Source organism: Chiloscyllium plagiosum, chromosome 10 (assembly GCF_004010195.1).
Source record: "Chiloscyllium plagiosum isolate BGI_BamShark_2017 chromosome 10, ASM401019v2, whole genome shotgun sequence".
Lineage (NCBI taxonomy): Eukaryota > Metazoa > Chordata > Chondrichthyes > Orectolobiformes > Hemiscylliidae > Chiloscyllium > Chiloscyllium plagiosum.
Genome location: NC_057719.1, coordinates 49,695,176 through 49,709,873, shown reverse-complemented (window position 1 = coordinate 49,709,873; position 14,698 = coordinate 49,695,176). Strand labels below are relative to the sequence as shown.

The 14,698-nt window shown below is 40.1% G+C and overlaps 1 protein-coding gene across 5 annotated transcripts in view; it reads left to right on the top strand.

Annotated features, from left to right (window-relative positions):
* The window catches only part of slc35f4 (solute carrier family 35 member F4), a 209,777-nt gene that overhangs the window by 169,923 nt on the left and 25,156 nt on the right, over positions 1–14,698 (top strand). For all 5 annotated transcript variants that reach the window (XM_043697745.1, XM_043697743.1, XM_043697746.1 and 2 more), the window contains exon 4: positions 12,728–12,853. In XM_043697745.1, coding sequence (XP_043553680.1) covers positions 12,728–12,853 — 126 coding nt within the window. The remainder of the gene's footprint in view (positions 1–12,727; positions 12,854–14,698) is intronic.

Below are 14,698 nucleotides of genomic sequence, written 5' to 3'. Positions count from 1 at the left end.
TTTACAATCTACCATTCCCTCCCCTCTGTGCCACCATCCCCTCCAATCCTCAGCTGATGAATCAGCAATAATCCATGTTGACACCAATTGAAAGAAGCAGTGAAGCTGGCAAGGGCTCAGATTGTACTCTGGGAAACTTCAATATCTATCACTATTGGCGATTTGTTAGCAGCGCTGCTGACCAGGCTGGCTGAGTTGAGGATTGTTGAGTGCAGACAGGAAATGAAGCTGAGACCACAACCAAATCAGCCATGATCTTATTAAATTAAGCAGTTGAGTTAAAAACCAAATGGTCTACTCCTGCTTCTATGTCATATCTGACAGACTGGGCCCCAGTTAATGGGTGAAGGAAACAACAAGAGGCTCAGCCTACTTGACCTCATCCTCACCAATCTACTTTTGGCAAATGCATGACCGTTACAGTAGGAGTGACCACTGCATAGTCTTTATAAAGATGCAGACCCATCTTCCCACACGGTATTCTGTCCATCAGGTTGTGTCACTCATGTACGAAGCTAAATGGAATAGAGTCTGATCAGATGTAGCATCTCAAAGCTGGGCAACCATGCTAAAGGCATCAGCAGCATTAACATTACATTCAACCTCATCGTCTGCATATCTTTCTCTGTACTGTCAGGCAAGAGATTAACCCAGATTCAATGAAGAGTACAGCTGGGCCAGAGAGGAGCATGTCTAAAAATGTGAGTCAACGTAGCGAAACTTAGGTCTAAACCAAAGAACCAGATTTGTGACAGACAGAGCCAAGCAATCCCATAATCGATGGATGAAAGCAAAGCACTGTAGACCTACCCAGTCTGGTCATATGGTGAACAATTAAGCAACCAAAAAGAGGGCCCTCATTATCCGTGTAAAAGGCAAGGTTGAAGCTTTTGCAACTATGTTTAGCAATAAGTTTCTCTTGGAATATCTATTTTGGCCTTCTCCTTAGGTTCCCAAAATTACAGATACCAATCTGCAGACAATTGTATTCACTCCACATGATATCAAGAAACTGCTAAACCTACTGGATACAACAAAGACTGAGTCCTGACAACATTCCAGCAATAGTGCTCTGTAATTAGTTGCACCTTTAGTCAAGCTGTTCCAGTACAGCTACAACACTGGCATCTACCTGGCAAAGTCAAAAAATGCCCATAACTAGGTATAGGGTGAGAGGGGAAAGATATAAAAGAGACCTACGGGGCAACGTTTTCACGCAGAGGGTGGTACGTGTATGGAATGATTTAGGGTGAGAGGGGAAAGATATAAAAGAGACCTCGGGGCAACTTTTTCACAGAGGGTGGTATGTGTATGGAATGAGTTGCCAGAGGAGGTGGTGGAGGCTGGTACAATTGCAACATTTAAGAGGCATTTGGATGGATATACGAATAGGAAGAGTTTGGAGGGATATGGGCCGGCTGGGACTAGATTGGGTTGGGATATCTGGTTGGCATGGAAGGATTGGACCAAAGGGTCTGTTTCCATGCTGTACATCTCTATGACTCTATGACTCTATAAATGCAATTTGGACAATTTCTGCCTCGTTTTACTGCAATAAATATGTTACTGCTGTCTGTATTCTGAAAATATTTTTAAGGTTTTTAAGAAGAATACAAGGAGTACTCTTCTCAATCAGACTGTCTATAATACAGACAGATAGACATGACAATACAAACAGGGCATTTTTGGCCATGAATGGATATTGTAGCCATCATCTCTATATGGGATGCCAGACTAATTGTAACATGATGGGGATGAGAATGCTAATGAAGATGATATGTATGATAATTTAATTTGACATCAACAGTTACATGCTATCAAGATTCGAAGAAGAGAACATAAGAAATAAAAACAGGAGTAGGTCTTGTCTCTCAAGCTTGCCTTATCATTCTATATGATCATGGCTAATCTGCCCCAGGCCACAACTTTTTTTTGTGCTTGTTTCTCATTTCCTTCAACTCCTAGATACTTTAGTTCCAATTACTTCCTTATACAATACTTTCAGTGATCTAGTTTTCAAACTTTCTCAGAAAATTCCAGATATTTACTGCCATTTGGATGAAGGAATTCCTTTTAATCTCAATTTTACATGTGTGACCCCTTATTCTGTAACTATGTCCCTTAGTTTGAGATCACTTACTATGGGAAACATCTTCTCAACATATATCCTGTCAAGTGCTCTCAGAAATGTCATTAAGATTACCCCTTATTCTTCTACACTCAAATGACCCAAGCCTAGCCTGTTTAAGCATTCTTGATAAGCCAACCCCTTCTTCACAGGGATCAGCCCACTGAATCATTTTTGAACTATCTCCAAAGCTAATTTATTTGCCTAATTATGGGGAGCAGAACAACACACCTTCACCCTCTACAGTTTTGACAAGCCTTCTCTATTTTTTAAGCTCCAATTCCCCAGCAATAAAGGCCAAAATTCTATTGTCTTCTTAATTACTTGCTGCAAATGAATGCTAACTTTTTGTGTTTCATATACAAGAACACACATTTGCCTCTACATTGCACATTTTTTCAGGGATTTCTCTCCATTTAAATAATAGTCAGCCTTTTGATTCTTCCTGCCAAAGTGCATGACTTTACACTTTCCTGCATTAAACTCTATCTGCCAAATTTCTGACCACTCACTTAACCTGTTTGTATTGCCTTGCAGATTCCTTATGCCTTCATCACAACATGAGCTCCCCACCTACGTTTATATGGAGAAATGGAAGACTTGTACTAGAGAACTCTATTCAGTGTTATGTATATTAGATCATAAATGAAGAATTTACAGGAACCTCTGAAAGTCATTTATCAGTTAGTCTTAGGGTAGAGATGGATTTGGAGCAGATTCAAAGTATAGAAAGTCTAACTACACAAAACAGCCCCATGTCAGACAGAATCCATGAGGGTAGATGTCACTGTGAGCAGCCCATTCAATGCAGGTAATGATGTAGCACAAATCCTGGTGCAGCTAGGCAGATTTCTGAATTGAAGGGACTAATCAAAGTTCATGAGAAGAAAAACAGGAAGACTCCAGCACACCAGAAGGAAAACTCGGAAGACTTCAAAAGAATAAAGGACATGAATTGGAAGACACTGTTAGAGCAGAGGGAAAAAAATGGAAGAGAAACCAGAGAATCAAAATTCCCAGCAGACTTCCCTCAGTCAGTAGATATAGGAACCTGGCTGAAAGTATGGTAAGATTGGTTGAGATACTGCCATTGCTACAGCAGTTCGAGAATGCATAAGGCCCACAAAAGGTAGATAGAGTTATTTCTTACTGGTCTTTCCTGGTTATCAGTGCTGTTCATTAAAGTGGAGGACACAAGTACAGCACTCCTATTGGGTTCTTCATGCTGCAGAGCATGACAACACCGAACTGCCACGATTGTCAAGCAGAGAGGTCTGAATGATAGAATGTGGAAGGGCTGTTTGGTCTTGAAAATCCTGCATTGCCATAGAAGTAGGCAAGTGTCAATAAAGAGAGAAGACCTGGAAGATGGAAAGTACTTGGAAAATAGATAAATCAGGAGATTCGAGGTCAAGTCCAGCAAGACAAACCAATGTTTTTAGGTAAAAGAAGGCCAGAAGAGGTTCTAGAGGTTAAAGGCTTCAAAACAGAGTTTAGATTAGATATCGAGCTCTGGTTTGAAATTTAGCTGACAGGGTGACCTGGCTTAAATCAATGGATGTTTGACCAGTGAACGTCCAACTGCAAAGTCCAGAAGGCACAGATCTTCAAGCATAAAGTCAGTTCACTGCCACACTTAGCCACAAAGAGCAAGGAGCATTGCTTTTAAGTAGGAATAAATGCATACAATTAGGTCATCCAGAAACAATGAATGCAGTGTTACAAGAAAGGAATTTTGTCAAAGTTTCCCATCGATCTTTACATGTTGAAAAAACTTGAAGTAAGAATATTACATGCCAAGACAAAATGATGCCAAGCTAATATGGTTACAGATTCCAAGGAGGGTAGCACAGCCGTTGCTACAGAAAATGCAGTCAAAGCTTAACAGCATGCTACAATAGGAAGAAACAGTTACAGATCCACCCAGATGGTGCTCGGGGCTGATAGAAGTCTCCAAGCTGAGAAAAGAACTCAGATTTTTAGTGGATCCTATGTAGCTGAATAGGGTCCCCAGATCGAAGTCCACCCAATTTTTTCAGTCTGGCAAAAATAGTTAGCTATATATTCTTCATGAAATTAGGCATGAATAGCAGATTTTGGCAAGTAGCCCGAGATTACAAATCAAGGTTATTAACTTCTTCCATCATGCTGCTCAGGTGGGTTTTTTTTTGCAGTTGTCTAGTACCAGACATCTTTCATTGTGCCATGTTTCAAATCCATGAAGGCAAGCAAGATCTAACCTGCCGTATGGATGACATGTTGGTACATGGCATGATTAATAAAGTCCAGGAAGTTTTGAAAACATGGCCAAGTGCAGGCTTTACTAACAATGAGAACTAACAATTCACAAAGATTGTTTTTGGTTTCCATTCCACAAGGGAAGTGAGTCATGGTAGAGCCCAAGAAGTCAAGAGCAGTGAGTGAGTTCTCACAACCAAAGAGGGTCAATGAATTCCCTGCTTCTTAGGAAAGATCACCTAAGTGGGGAAGTTCTTTCCAAATTTGGTTACCATGACATAACTTCTGGGGGAGCTTTTAAGATTTTAACCAGTGGCTTTGGAATTCTGGAGCAGACAATAGAATTTCAGAAGATTAAGTAGAGTTACTGTCCTCCATTTGTATTAGCCCATTACAACTGCCAGATTGTCCATATTGTAGTTGCAAATCCATCCACCATGGGATAAGGCATAGTACTTATTCAAGTTCAGCATGGTGAGAGCAGGAAGCCTGTCTAATTTGCAATGTAGTGCTGACAGAAGCAGCATTATTCTTTGCAAATTTCAAGAAATAGGCTTTAGCAGCTCCATTACATGAATGTTCCTCAGATTATCTGATGGTATTGAGATGTCATGTGGAGACATACCCCACACCATTGCTTACACTATTGCATTATAAGGAAATAGTGAATACACTATTCTAGAGGCTCAGACTCAGATTAATAAACTCTGATACTCATCAATGAAGGAGCATTGCTGACACACTCCAGAATGACAGGGGAACAGAATGAAACAGAAAATGTGGTCCTCTTTGAAGCAGTAGAATATTTTTTGACAGTGATAACAAATTTTTACTGGTTTTCAAGAAGAAATAATGGGCCAAATCTCACAGGGGTCTGAGCGACTTGCAAATGTGAACAAGCACAGATTCCTATGATGGTGTGCATGCAGCCAAGTGCTTTTTAAGGAATACTATCAACTTTGTCCGTTAGTTTGTGGAGTTTTACTCAACTCGTTGGAGCTGGGCAAGACTTCTAATTCAGTTAAAATCATATTGGGACTCTAATTATATCATAGGACCCTGAATTCTAAAACAATTAAAGAGGCTCCTGTCTCAACACCCCTTTAAAATGGATAATTTATTATTTAAGTGGTCAATTCATCTTGTTACCATTGGATGAATAAAGTTAAAGTTGTACCATTATTTTATTTAAGTGTCAGTACTAATAGTTACAGTACTTTATTGCTGATTTTTGAATCCAGTTCATGATCTGAAAAACATCTACAATACATAAATCATTCTGACTGTTGGCTGGATTAATATGCTGAGTTTTGTAATCACAAAGAGTTGGGAAATTATTCAAACATATGGTACAACATTTCCTTTTATAGATTGTCATCACTATTTTAAGAATGTTCAGCATTTTTTTAACCACTTATTACATTGTCAGTGTTATGGGTATATCCATACTAAATGAAAAAAAACACACACAATTTATTCCAAAAGGCAGGCATATCAAATGACACCAAAATTTGCTTTGATAAAGGAATGTGTTACAAAGAAATATACTTTCTAAGTTTTGACTAAACCCATAAAAATCCTACTAAAGCGTATACTTAGAACATAGAACATAGATCATAGAACATTACAGTGCAGTACAGGCCCTTTGGCACTCAAATGTTGCACTGACCTGTGAAATTAATCTGATGTCCATCTGGTGTGGGCGGCACGGTGGAACAGTGCCAGAGATCCGGGTTCACTTCCCGCCTCAGGCGACTGTCTGTGTGGAGTTTGCACGTTCTCCCCGTGTCTGCGTGGGTTTCCTCTGGGTGCTCTGGTTTCCTCCCTCAGTCCAAAAATGTGCAGGTTAGGTGAATTTGCCATGCTAAATTGCCCGTAGTGTTAGGTAAGAGGTAAATGTAGGGGTATGGGTGGGTTGCGCTTCGGCGGGTCGGCGTGGACTTGTTGGGCCAAAGGGCCTGTTTCCACACTGTAATATAATCTGTAATCTAACCTGCACCATTCCATTATTATCCATATGTATGTCCTGTGCCCATTTAAATGCCCTTAATGTGGGTGAGTTTACTACTTTTGCAGGCAGGTCATTTCATGTCTCTACTACTCTCTGAGTAAAGAAACTACCCCTGATATCTGTCCTAAATCTATTACCCCTCAATTCAAAGCTGTCTCCTCGTGTTAGCCTTCACCATCTGAGTAATGAGGCTCTCACTGTTCGCCCTATCTAATCTTCTGATTACCTTATATGTCTCGATTAAGTCACTTCTCAACCTTCTTCTCTCCAATGAAAACAGCCTCAGTTCCCTCAACCTTTCCCCATAAGACGTTCCTTCTATACCAGGCAACATCCTTGTAAATCTCCTCTGAACCTTTTCCAAAGATTCCAAATCTCCTATAAGGTGGTGACCAGAACTGCACCCAATACTCCAGGTGCGGCCTTACCAGTGTCTTGTACAGCTGAAGCATGACCTCATGGCTCTGAAACTCAATCCCCCTACCAATAAATGCCAACACACCATATGCTTTCTTAACAACCCTATCAATCTGGGTGGCTACTTTCAGGGATTTATGCACCTGGACACCAAGATCTCTCTGTTCATCTACACTGCCAAGAATTTTACCATTAGTCCAGTACTCTGCATTCCTGTTACTTCTTCCAAAGAGAACTACCTCACTCTTTTCCACATTAGCCTCCATTTGCTACTACTCAGCCCAGCTCTGCATCTTATCTCTGTCCCTCTGTAACCCACACTATCCTTTGACACGATCCACAACTCTGCCTACCTTAGTGTCATCTGCAAGTTTACTAACCATACTTCTGCGCCCACCTCCAGATCATTTATAAAAATGACAAACAGCAGTGGCTCTAAAACAGATCTTTGCAGCACACCACTGGTAACTGAGCTCCAGGATGAACATTTCCCATTAACCACCACCCTTTCTGCTAGCCAATTTCTGATTCAAACCGCTAACTCACCTTCAATCCCAAAATTCCATATTTTGTGCAATAGCCTACCGTGTGAAACCTTATCAAACACCTTAGTGACGTCCACATAAACCACATCAACCACCTTATCTTCATCCACCTGTTTTGTCATCTTCTCAAAGAACTCAATAGTTATACCTTCTATACCTTCCCAGCCTAGATATACATAAATGTCAATTCAAATGTATGACATGATTGAAAATGAAGTTTTGTTTGCTTCATAATGGTGGTTGCTAAAATACTGATGATAGGCAGAAACAATGGGACAAGATTGTTCCTTCTAGAATGAAATATGCACTACCCAAAACCTTCTGAGTAGAAATTTGCATTAAGAAATGGTTATGGGGATTTAGATAGTTCAGCACGTTCCCAAATATGTGCAGATATGGAAGGAAAATTCACAGGAGGAGTTTGGTAATTTCCAGCACCCATGGAAACAATGGCTTCTTAAGATTAAAACTCTTCTGTTATATTAATGCTTGGGAGTCAGTTGGCTCAGATAGCTGATTTGCAATAGAGAGTGATGCCAACAGTATGGGTTCAATCCCTGTACCAGCTGAGGATACCATAAAGGTCTCTCCTTCTCAACCTCTCCTTTTGCCTAAGACATGGTGACCTTCAGCTTAAACCACCACCAATCATTTCTCTTTGTTGATAGAGCAATTCTCTGGGATTATGGTGCTTTACCATTACCAATGTTAGTGCTACTTCTCGGAACCCTGTCTGCCAGTAATATATCATTGAATAGTTGCGGCACTTCATAGTTTTTTCAATATATGTCTCTTTTGACATCATAGGCATGTAAAGTCATCTCCCTAATGTTTTCTCCAAAGGAGAAATGATCTCACTATTAATCAGACCACAAGTCATGAAACTGCAGTTCTCAACTGCATTCTTGCTCTGTATCGGAGAACCTAGCATTGTGATGACAACTAATTAAGAATAGCTAATTAACAGTCAAACTGATAGGAAAAAGACATTTGTTGGCATTGTGTTACTGTCAGTTTAGTCTTTGCCAAGGAGCAATAACTCGTAAGTATCATTGGTTAGATATTGACTGTGAATCAATTTCATTGTTTCAAAGTCCCTGCCTTCTATGAATGGCTCTGTTGCTCAGGATTGATAGCATCCGTCAATTTATTTCTTTAAACTACGCTGAGAAGTTTTCTGCGGAAACTCTATAAAGTGTTTGATACGATTTACTTGCATTTTTTTCTGTTAAGACGCCTGATAAGCATCAAAGATTCTGCCTTGATGCTTTGTGCTCAAGAGGCTGCAGAGAAATTACGGACTACAGATTACTTCAAAGGGGTGATTGATACTATAGGGACTGTTAGTTTCTTTAGGTGATTTTGGTTGTGTTCTGAAATGGGAAGGGAACAGTTCTGAAGAGCTGAGGATCACTGGGATATTTCTGCATGTTTTGAGTGGATGACTCGGTGCTCGTTGTGAACTATTTGCTGGTGGTTGGGATGATGGTTGGGATGTGGTTTGCAGACAAGCTGGAGCTGAAGGGTTGGGTGTGACTTGAACTTTGGATGGCGACAGGAAGCTGATAGGTTTGTGGACTAGTGCTCAGTTGACAATTACAGGGACCTTCTGCCCATAGGCAGCTGTATGGTTGGTTCTCAAATGGCTGAAAGGCTTGGGACTGTGAATAGGATAGTGAGAAGTCTTCAGATCTCTACCAGTTCAGGAACTTGCTCTGAGCTCTGCATAAAAGCCACTTTAAGTCTGAAGGAAATCAACTTATTTTTTCCTCAGCAGTTGGTGTAAGATGTGACTTTTAATGAATAAATTAGCAACTTTTTATAAGTATATTTCCTGTAAAGCAGTGAAAACCCTTCAGAGAAAGAAGACTGAGAAGTGCTCTGATTAACATAAGAATCATCTCAGTAATTCTATGAACAGGAAAAGCAGAACAGCCTTCCCAGACATTTTCCCTGTTCATTTGTAAGGGAGACTTTATTAGAGGATTAGATTTTAACTAGTAGAGTTATATGCCAATAGTTCATAATTTTTTGTCGATAGCTAAAGTCTATTTACGAGTAATAAATAGTAATCCTTGTTAAATCCTTGTTAAATCCTTATATACCTGGTCTTTGCTTTCTGTTAGCCTGTGACTAACAGGCTGGTAAATTGGGGAAATCTGTGTACTTTTCAAATATCTAGCTTTTATGATGATCTACACACCAGTGAGGCATAACAGTATGACCTAGCCAGGAGCATGATGTAATGGTATAACTCCTGGTCAATAAAGATATAACAAGCCTCATTAAATGAAAAGCTCTGGAATAGAAATCTTTTCTTAAAGGAGGGTTTCTGCAGGTGGGCATATCTGAAGAAGCTTATTAGTATATATCAGAAAAGCTCTGCAAAATTGCACAGTATGTTAAAGTCTGCATAATTTGAGTACATCATATGAATACACCGTGGTGGATCTGCCTCAGGAATTAAAGAATGCTGTTTCTTATTCAAATGATTCTCATTATTTTCACTTTGTGTAACCACATGTGCACTTCATAAGTATTAATGTTTTTCTATTTTCATTAAGCTTGTATTAAAGAATATTTTAAAAAGTAAAGATGATATGCATCCATATTCATTGTAATTCTGTGACTTTATCCATTGACATCCTTGTATTTTTTCTAAATGTCAATGTGATACTTTCTGCTAATGCTCCCCATGTATTATCATTAGTGGTATAGATAATGATAGAAGCAGGCACATCAATGTTGTTAGCTGGAGAATACACAGCCAGGTAGGTAGCACAGACATCAGTCAAGATTTCTAGAGGAGTTTGCATTTCTTCAGGTGAAAATAATGGATAGCTAACCAGCTCATGGTCTAATGGTATTTTGTGCAGCACGACTGTAGCAGACTACTAAAGCTAGCTGTACAGTCTGAGCAAAAATGGGGAAGCTTTTTTTCATAAATTTGCATTTTAATCAAATGTTGTTTACCTAATTATGCAATGTGACTTTGTGCAGAAGATAATAACCAAACAAAATATTAATGTGAAACTTTGTGTACTGCTTGGACATTGAAATGAACAGGAGTCTAGAAGATCAGTTTCTCTCAGAATAGTTTTGGAAAGAAATCAATATAGAACAAATGTAAGAGAATATGATAGAGTCCAGTAGTTTCAAACCTGGGACAGGTTTTTAATGAGATCAGTCTGTGGAAAATATTTATGAAGTAATTTACTGAAGTAGAAGCTATCCTGGGGTTATGGATATACAAACTTATATTAACAAAGTGTTAACATCAGTATACATAATAAGCACATAACAAAGAAATCCTCCATCAGATATTGCTAAACTTCTATGTTATCGATCAGGCCAGGCCCCCTTGAAACATTCCAAGAAGGTAGCCCAGACCCTAACGTTTTTAGTTGTTTTCAGCAGATGTATAGTGGATATTTCAGGAGTGATACAGCTGGTTAAACCACTTGATTTCAAGTAAAACAGAATTTAATTATACATTACTAAATGAAATGCAAGCAAAAGAAAACTGAATTTAGAATGACAACTATTTGAAAACCCAACCAACATGATATCACTGCAATTTACCAAAGGAGATGTTCTAATTTCCCACAATACCCCATAAGCACACTCTTTGGCAAAAAGGTTAAATTCAAACACAAGTTTTACAGGAGAGATGTTAGAGAAGATTAGCCAGGGATCATTTGCTGAAGCATGGAGCCTCTTTTCACAGTAGCTGCTTCTCTGACCCCAGGAGTTTTTAACTGCTAAACCTAATCCAAACTAGAAAAAAAATCCCTGAACTGGGAGAACTGGCCACTCTCCTGTTTGCAAGTCGATATTTCCAGTCATATCGGAATCTCTCCCTTTATGACTCATCTTGCAAAAGATAAAGACAACATAACCTTGTTAAAGCAGCAGTCTCGTCATATCTACAAAAGATTCAGCCTTTAATTTTGGAATAATTTACATCACTCTCTCCTCTCTAGTGGATAGCATAGAATCATAGAATCCCTACAGTATGGAAGCATGCCATTCAAGTCCACACCAACCCTCCAAAGAGCATTCCCCATTCCACCCCCCACCCAGTCCCACCCCATTCCTATATCCCTACATTTCCCATGGCTAATCCACCGCGCCTGCACATCCCTGGCACTATGGGCAATTTACCATGGCCAAACTACCTAACCTAGGAGAAAGTGAGGACAGCAGATGCTGGAGGTCAGAGTCAGAATGTGGTGCTGGAAAAGCACATCTGGTCAGGCAGCATCCGAAGAGCAGGAGAGTCGACATTTTGAGCATAAGCTCTTCATCAGGAATGTGGGGATGCCCAAGGGAGGGGGGTGGGATTGGGGGCAAGTTAGCCAGGTATGTGATAAGTAGATGAAGGTGGGAATGATGGTGATAGGTTGGATCAGAGGGTGGAATAGATAGGTGGGAAAGAAGATGGACAGGTAGGACAGTTCAAGAGGGCAGTGCCAAGTTGGAGGGTTGAGGAGGGGATGAGGAGGGGATAGGGGAGATGAGGAAACTGGTAAAATTGACATTGATCCCGTGTGGTTGGAAGGTCCCAAGGCAGAAGGTGAGGTGTTCTTCCTCCAGACGTTGGGTGGCTAGAATTTGGCAGTGCAGGTGGCCCAGGACTTGCATGTTCTTAGTGAAGTGGGAGGGGGAGTTGAAACGTTCAGCCATAGGGTGATGGGGCTGTTCAGTGCGTGCGTCTCAGAGATGTCCTCTGAAACATTCTGCAAATTGACATCCTGTCTCCCCACTCCGATGTATCACCATCACCCTCCACCTTCATCCACCAATTGCATTCCAAGCTACCTCCCCCCAGCCCCACCCACTCTCATTTATCTCTCAGTCCCCTTGCAAACCACCTCCCACATTCCTGATGAAGAGCTTATGCTCAAAACGTCGACTCTCCTGCTCCTTAGATGCTGCCTGACCGGCAGTGTTTTTCCATCGCCACACTTTTTGACTCAAACTATCCAACCTGCACATCTCTGGACTATGGGATGAAACTGGGGTGCCTGGAGGAAATGCACTTAGACCTGGAGTGAATGTGCAAACTACACACAGATAGTCACCCAAGGCTGGAATTGAACCATGGTTCCTGGTGCTGTGAGGCAGCAGTGCTATCTTACAATACGTATTTTCAGTCAAAAACTAAAAACATTGAAATGAAAGCTGTGAATCAAAATGGGCTTTCCTAATTTGTAAAACTCATTTATGTGCAATGTTAATTCACATCAATGTATGTTCCAGAGGTGAAGCTGACATCTGCCTGGGGATTAAAGACAGGGGACTTGTTCACTTTAAACTTGCAGGAATTGTCAAAGCCTGTCTAAACCATTTTCAATTCTTTTGCCCTCGTCTTTACCTGAACAACAGATAGTTGCTGCAATCATGGCAATTACTGGGATTGTGATGATGGCATATGCAGATGGTTTCCACGGTGATTCAATCATCGGAGTAGCGCTGGTTGTCGGATCTGCCTCTACATCAGCATTATACAAGGTAAGTAGACACAACTTGTAAATCTGAAAGATTAATCACATTTATGGTTTCATGCCCTGGTTTTTATTACTGATATTCAGTGCAAGCTGAATGTGACTATGGCAATCAGATCAGTTTTGTCGTGCATGTTTTACCAGGCCAAGTTTGCCAGCTGCGTGCTGTAATTGCTTCACCTCCCATCAAAATCTGGAAGATTTCTACTTATTTTTGATACTAGTATTCATTTAGAAACCTATCTGGAAACTTCAGAATCAATATTGTCCAAGATTTTCCACACTACATCTGAAACTTTAAACTGACAACACAATAGAATTCAATGAGATGGTGAGCCAGTGCTAATGGCAATGCCAGCTCCAATTTAAGATTAATTGAGTACTTGAATTTGCTTTGAAAATGTTTTACATAGATGTTCTCTCAAAAATGTCATTAAAAGTGATAATTCTGCAGAGTAATTATGTTTTCTTTCAGACTCATTTTAAGGAATGAACAAAAAATATGTCTTACTGATTTTAAAGATCTACTTTATTGTACAAAGAGTGAAAGGTAATGCTGTCCTGGTGATGGTGTAGGGCTGGAGGGGGAATCTGCAATCTGGCAGGACGGCCCAGACCTCTTGCTTTCCTGACTATATTGAGATTAAGATGGTGCAGGAATGGTCAAGAATGGTCATTCCGTCTAGAGGCTGTTATGTTACATAGAATACAAATATACTTTTTAAAGACACAATATATTTTTAAGAGACTTTCTTATGACATTAGCACTATATAATAGCATGTGATCCATTCTATAAAGACCTAATTCTCCATTTTAACTCCAATCGCTTGAAGCATGACACACTACTAGGAGCATGATGCTGTGAGTAAATTTGTGGCTTTATATTAGCCCAGACACTTATGTGCCAGGGGAATAAAATGTTGGTCCATAAATGTTAGTTGAAATGATGCCTTTTGAATTCTTCAATACATAATATTCACACTCTGTTTCTTAGGTTATGAGAGATAATATAAGCTTTGCTAGATCAGGTTTAAAAAAACCATGTTAGAGATAACCTCACAGCATGACACCAGCAGTGACTGTACATAAAATACCCAAATGTATCAGTGGTAGAGTTTTGGAAAATTAATTAAAGGTCAACCAGCCAATAGCTTTAAACAATAGAGAATTTGGGAAAAGGGAACATTTCTCACCTTTAAACAGCTTCTGTGAATACAGACAGCTGTGAAGTTCTGTAGACAGAAAACCATCTGGGAAAACAATTAATTTATATTTGATTCTTTAAAGACAAAAGCCATTTCCAAGATTGCTTCATCTAATGAAAGCTAAGAAGAAACAAAAGGTAGAATTTTATAGGAGCCTGAATGGCGTGGAGTCTGGTGAGAGATGTAGCAGAATCATGAGAGGCCTGTCTCAGCATTGGGAGATGCAGATACTTGGGAACACCACCACCTGCAAGTTCCCCTCCAAGACGCTCACCATCCCATTTTGGAAATATATTGTTGTCCCTTCACTGCAGCTGGGTCAAAATCCTGGAATTCCCTCCATAGCAGCATTGTGGGTCCAACTGCAGCACATGGATTGTATTGGTTAAGAAGGCAGCTTACCACCCTTCTCAAGAGCAATTAGGCAAAGGCAATAAATGATGGCCCAGCCAGTGATGGCCACATTCAATAAATTAATCTTTAAAAATGCATGGCACTCAGTATTAATAGCTGGGCAAACATAGCATTGATGAAGCTTTTTCCTGCTACAGTGTGGACATGGAGCATTGCAGTACCTGTATCCTCTGCCTTTCCCTGTTTTGTTTTGCTGTATCACTTCACACTGGGGGCCATGCCATCTCAGAGC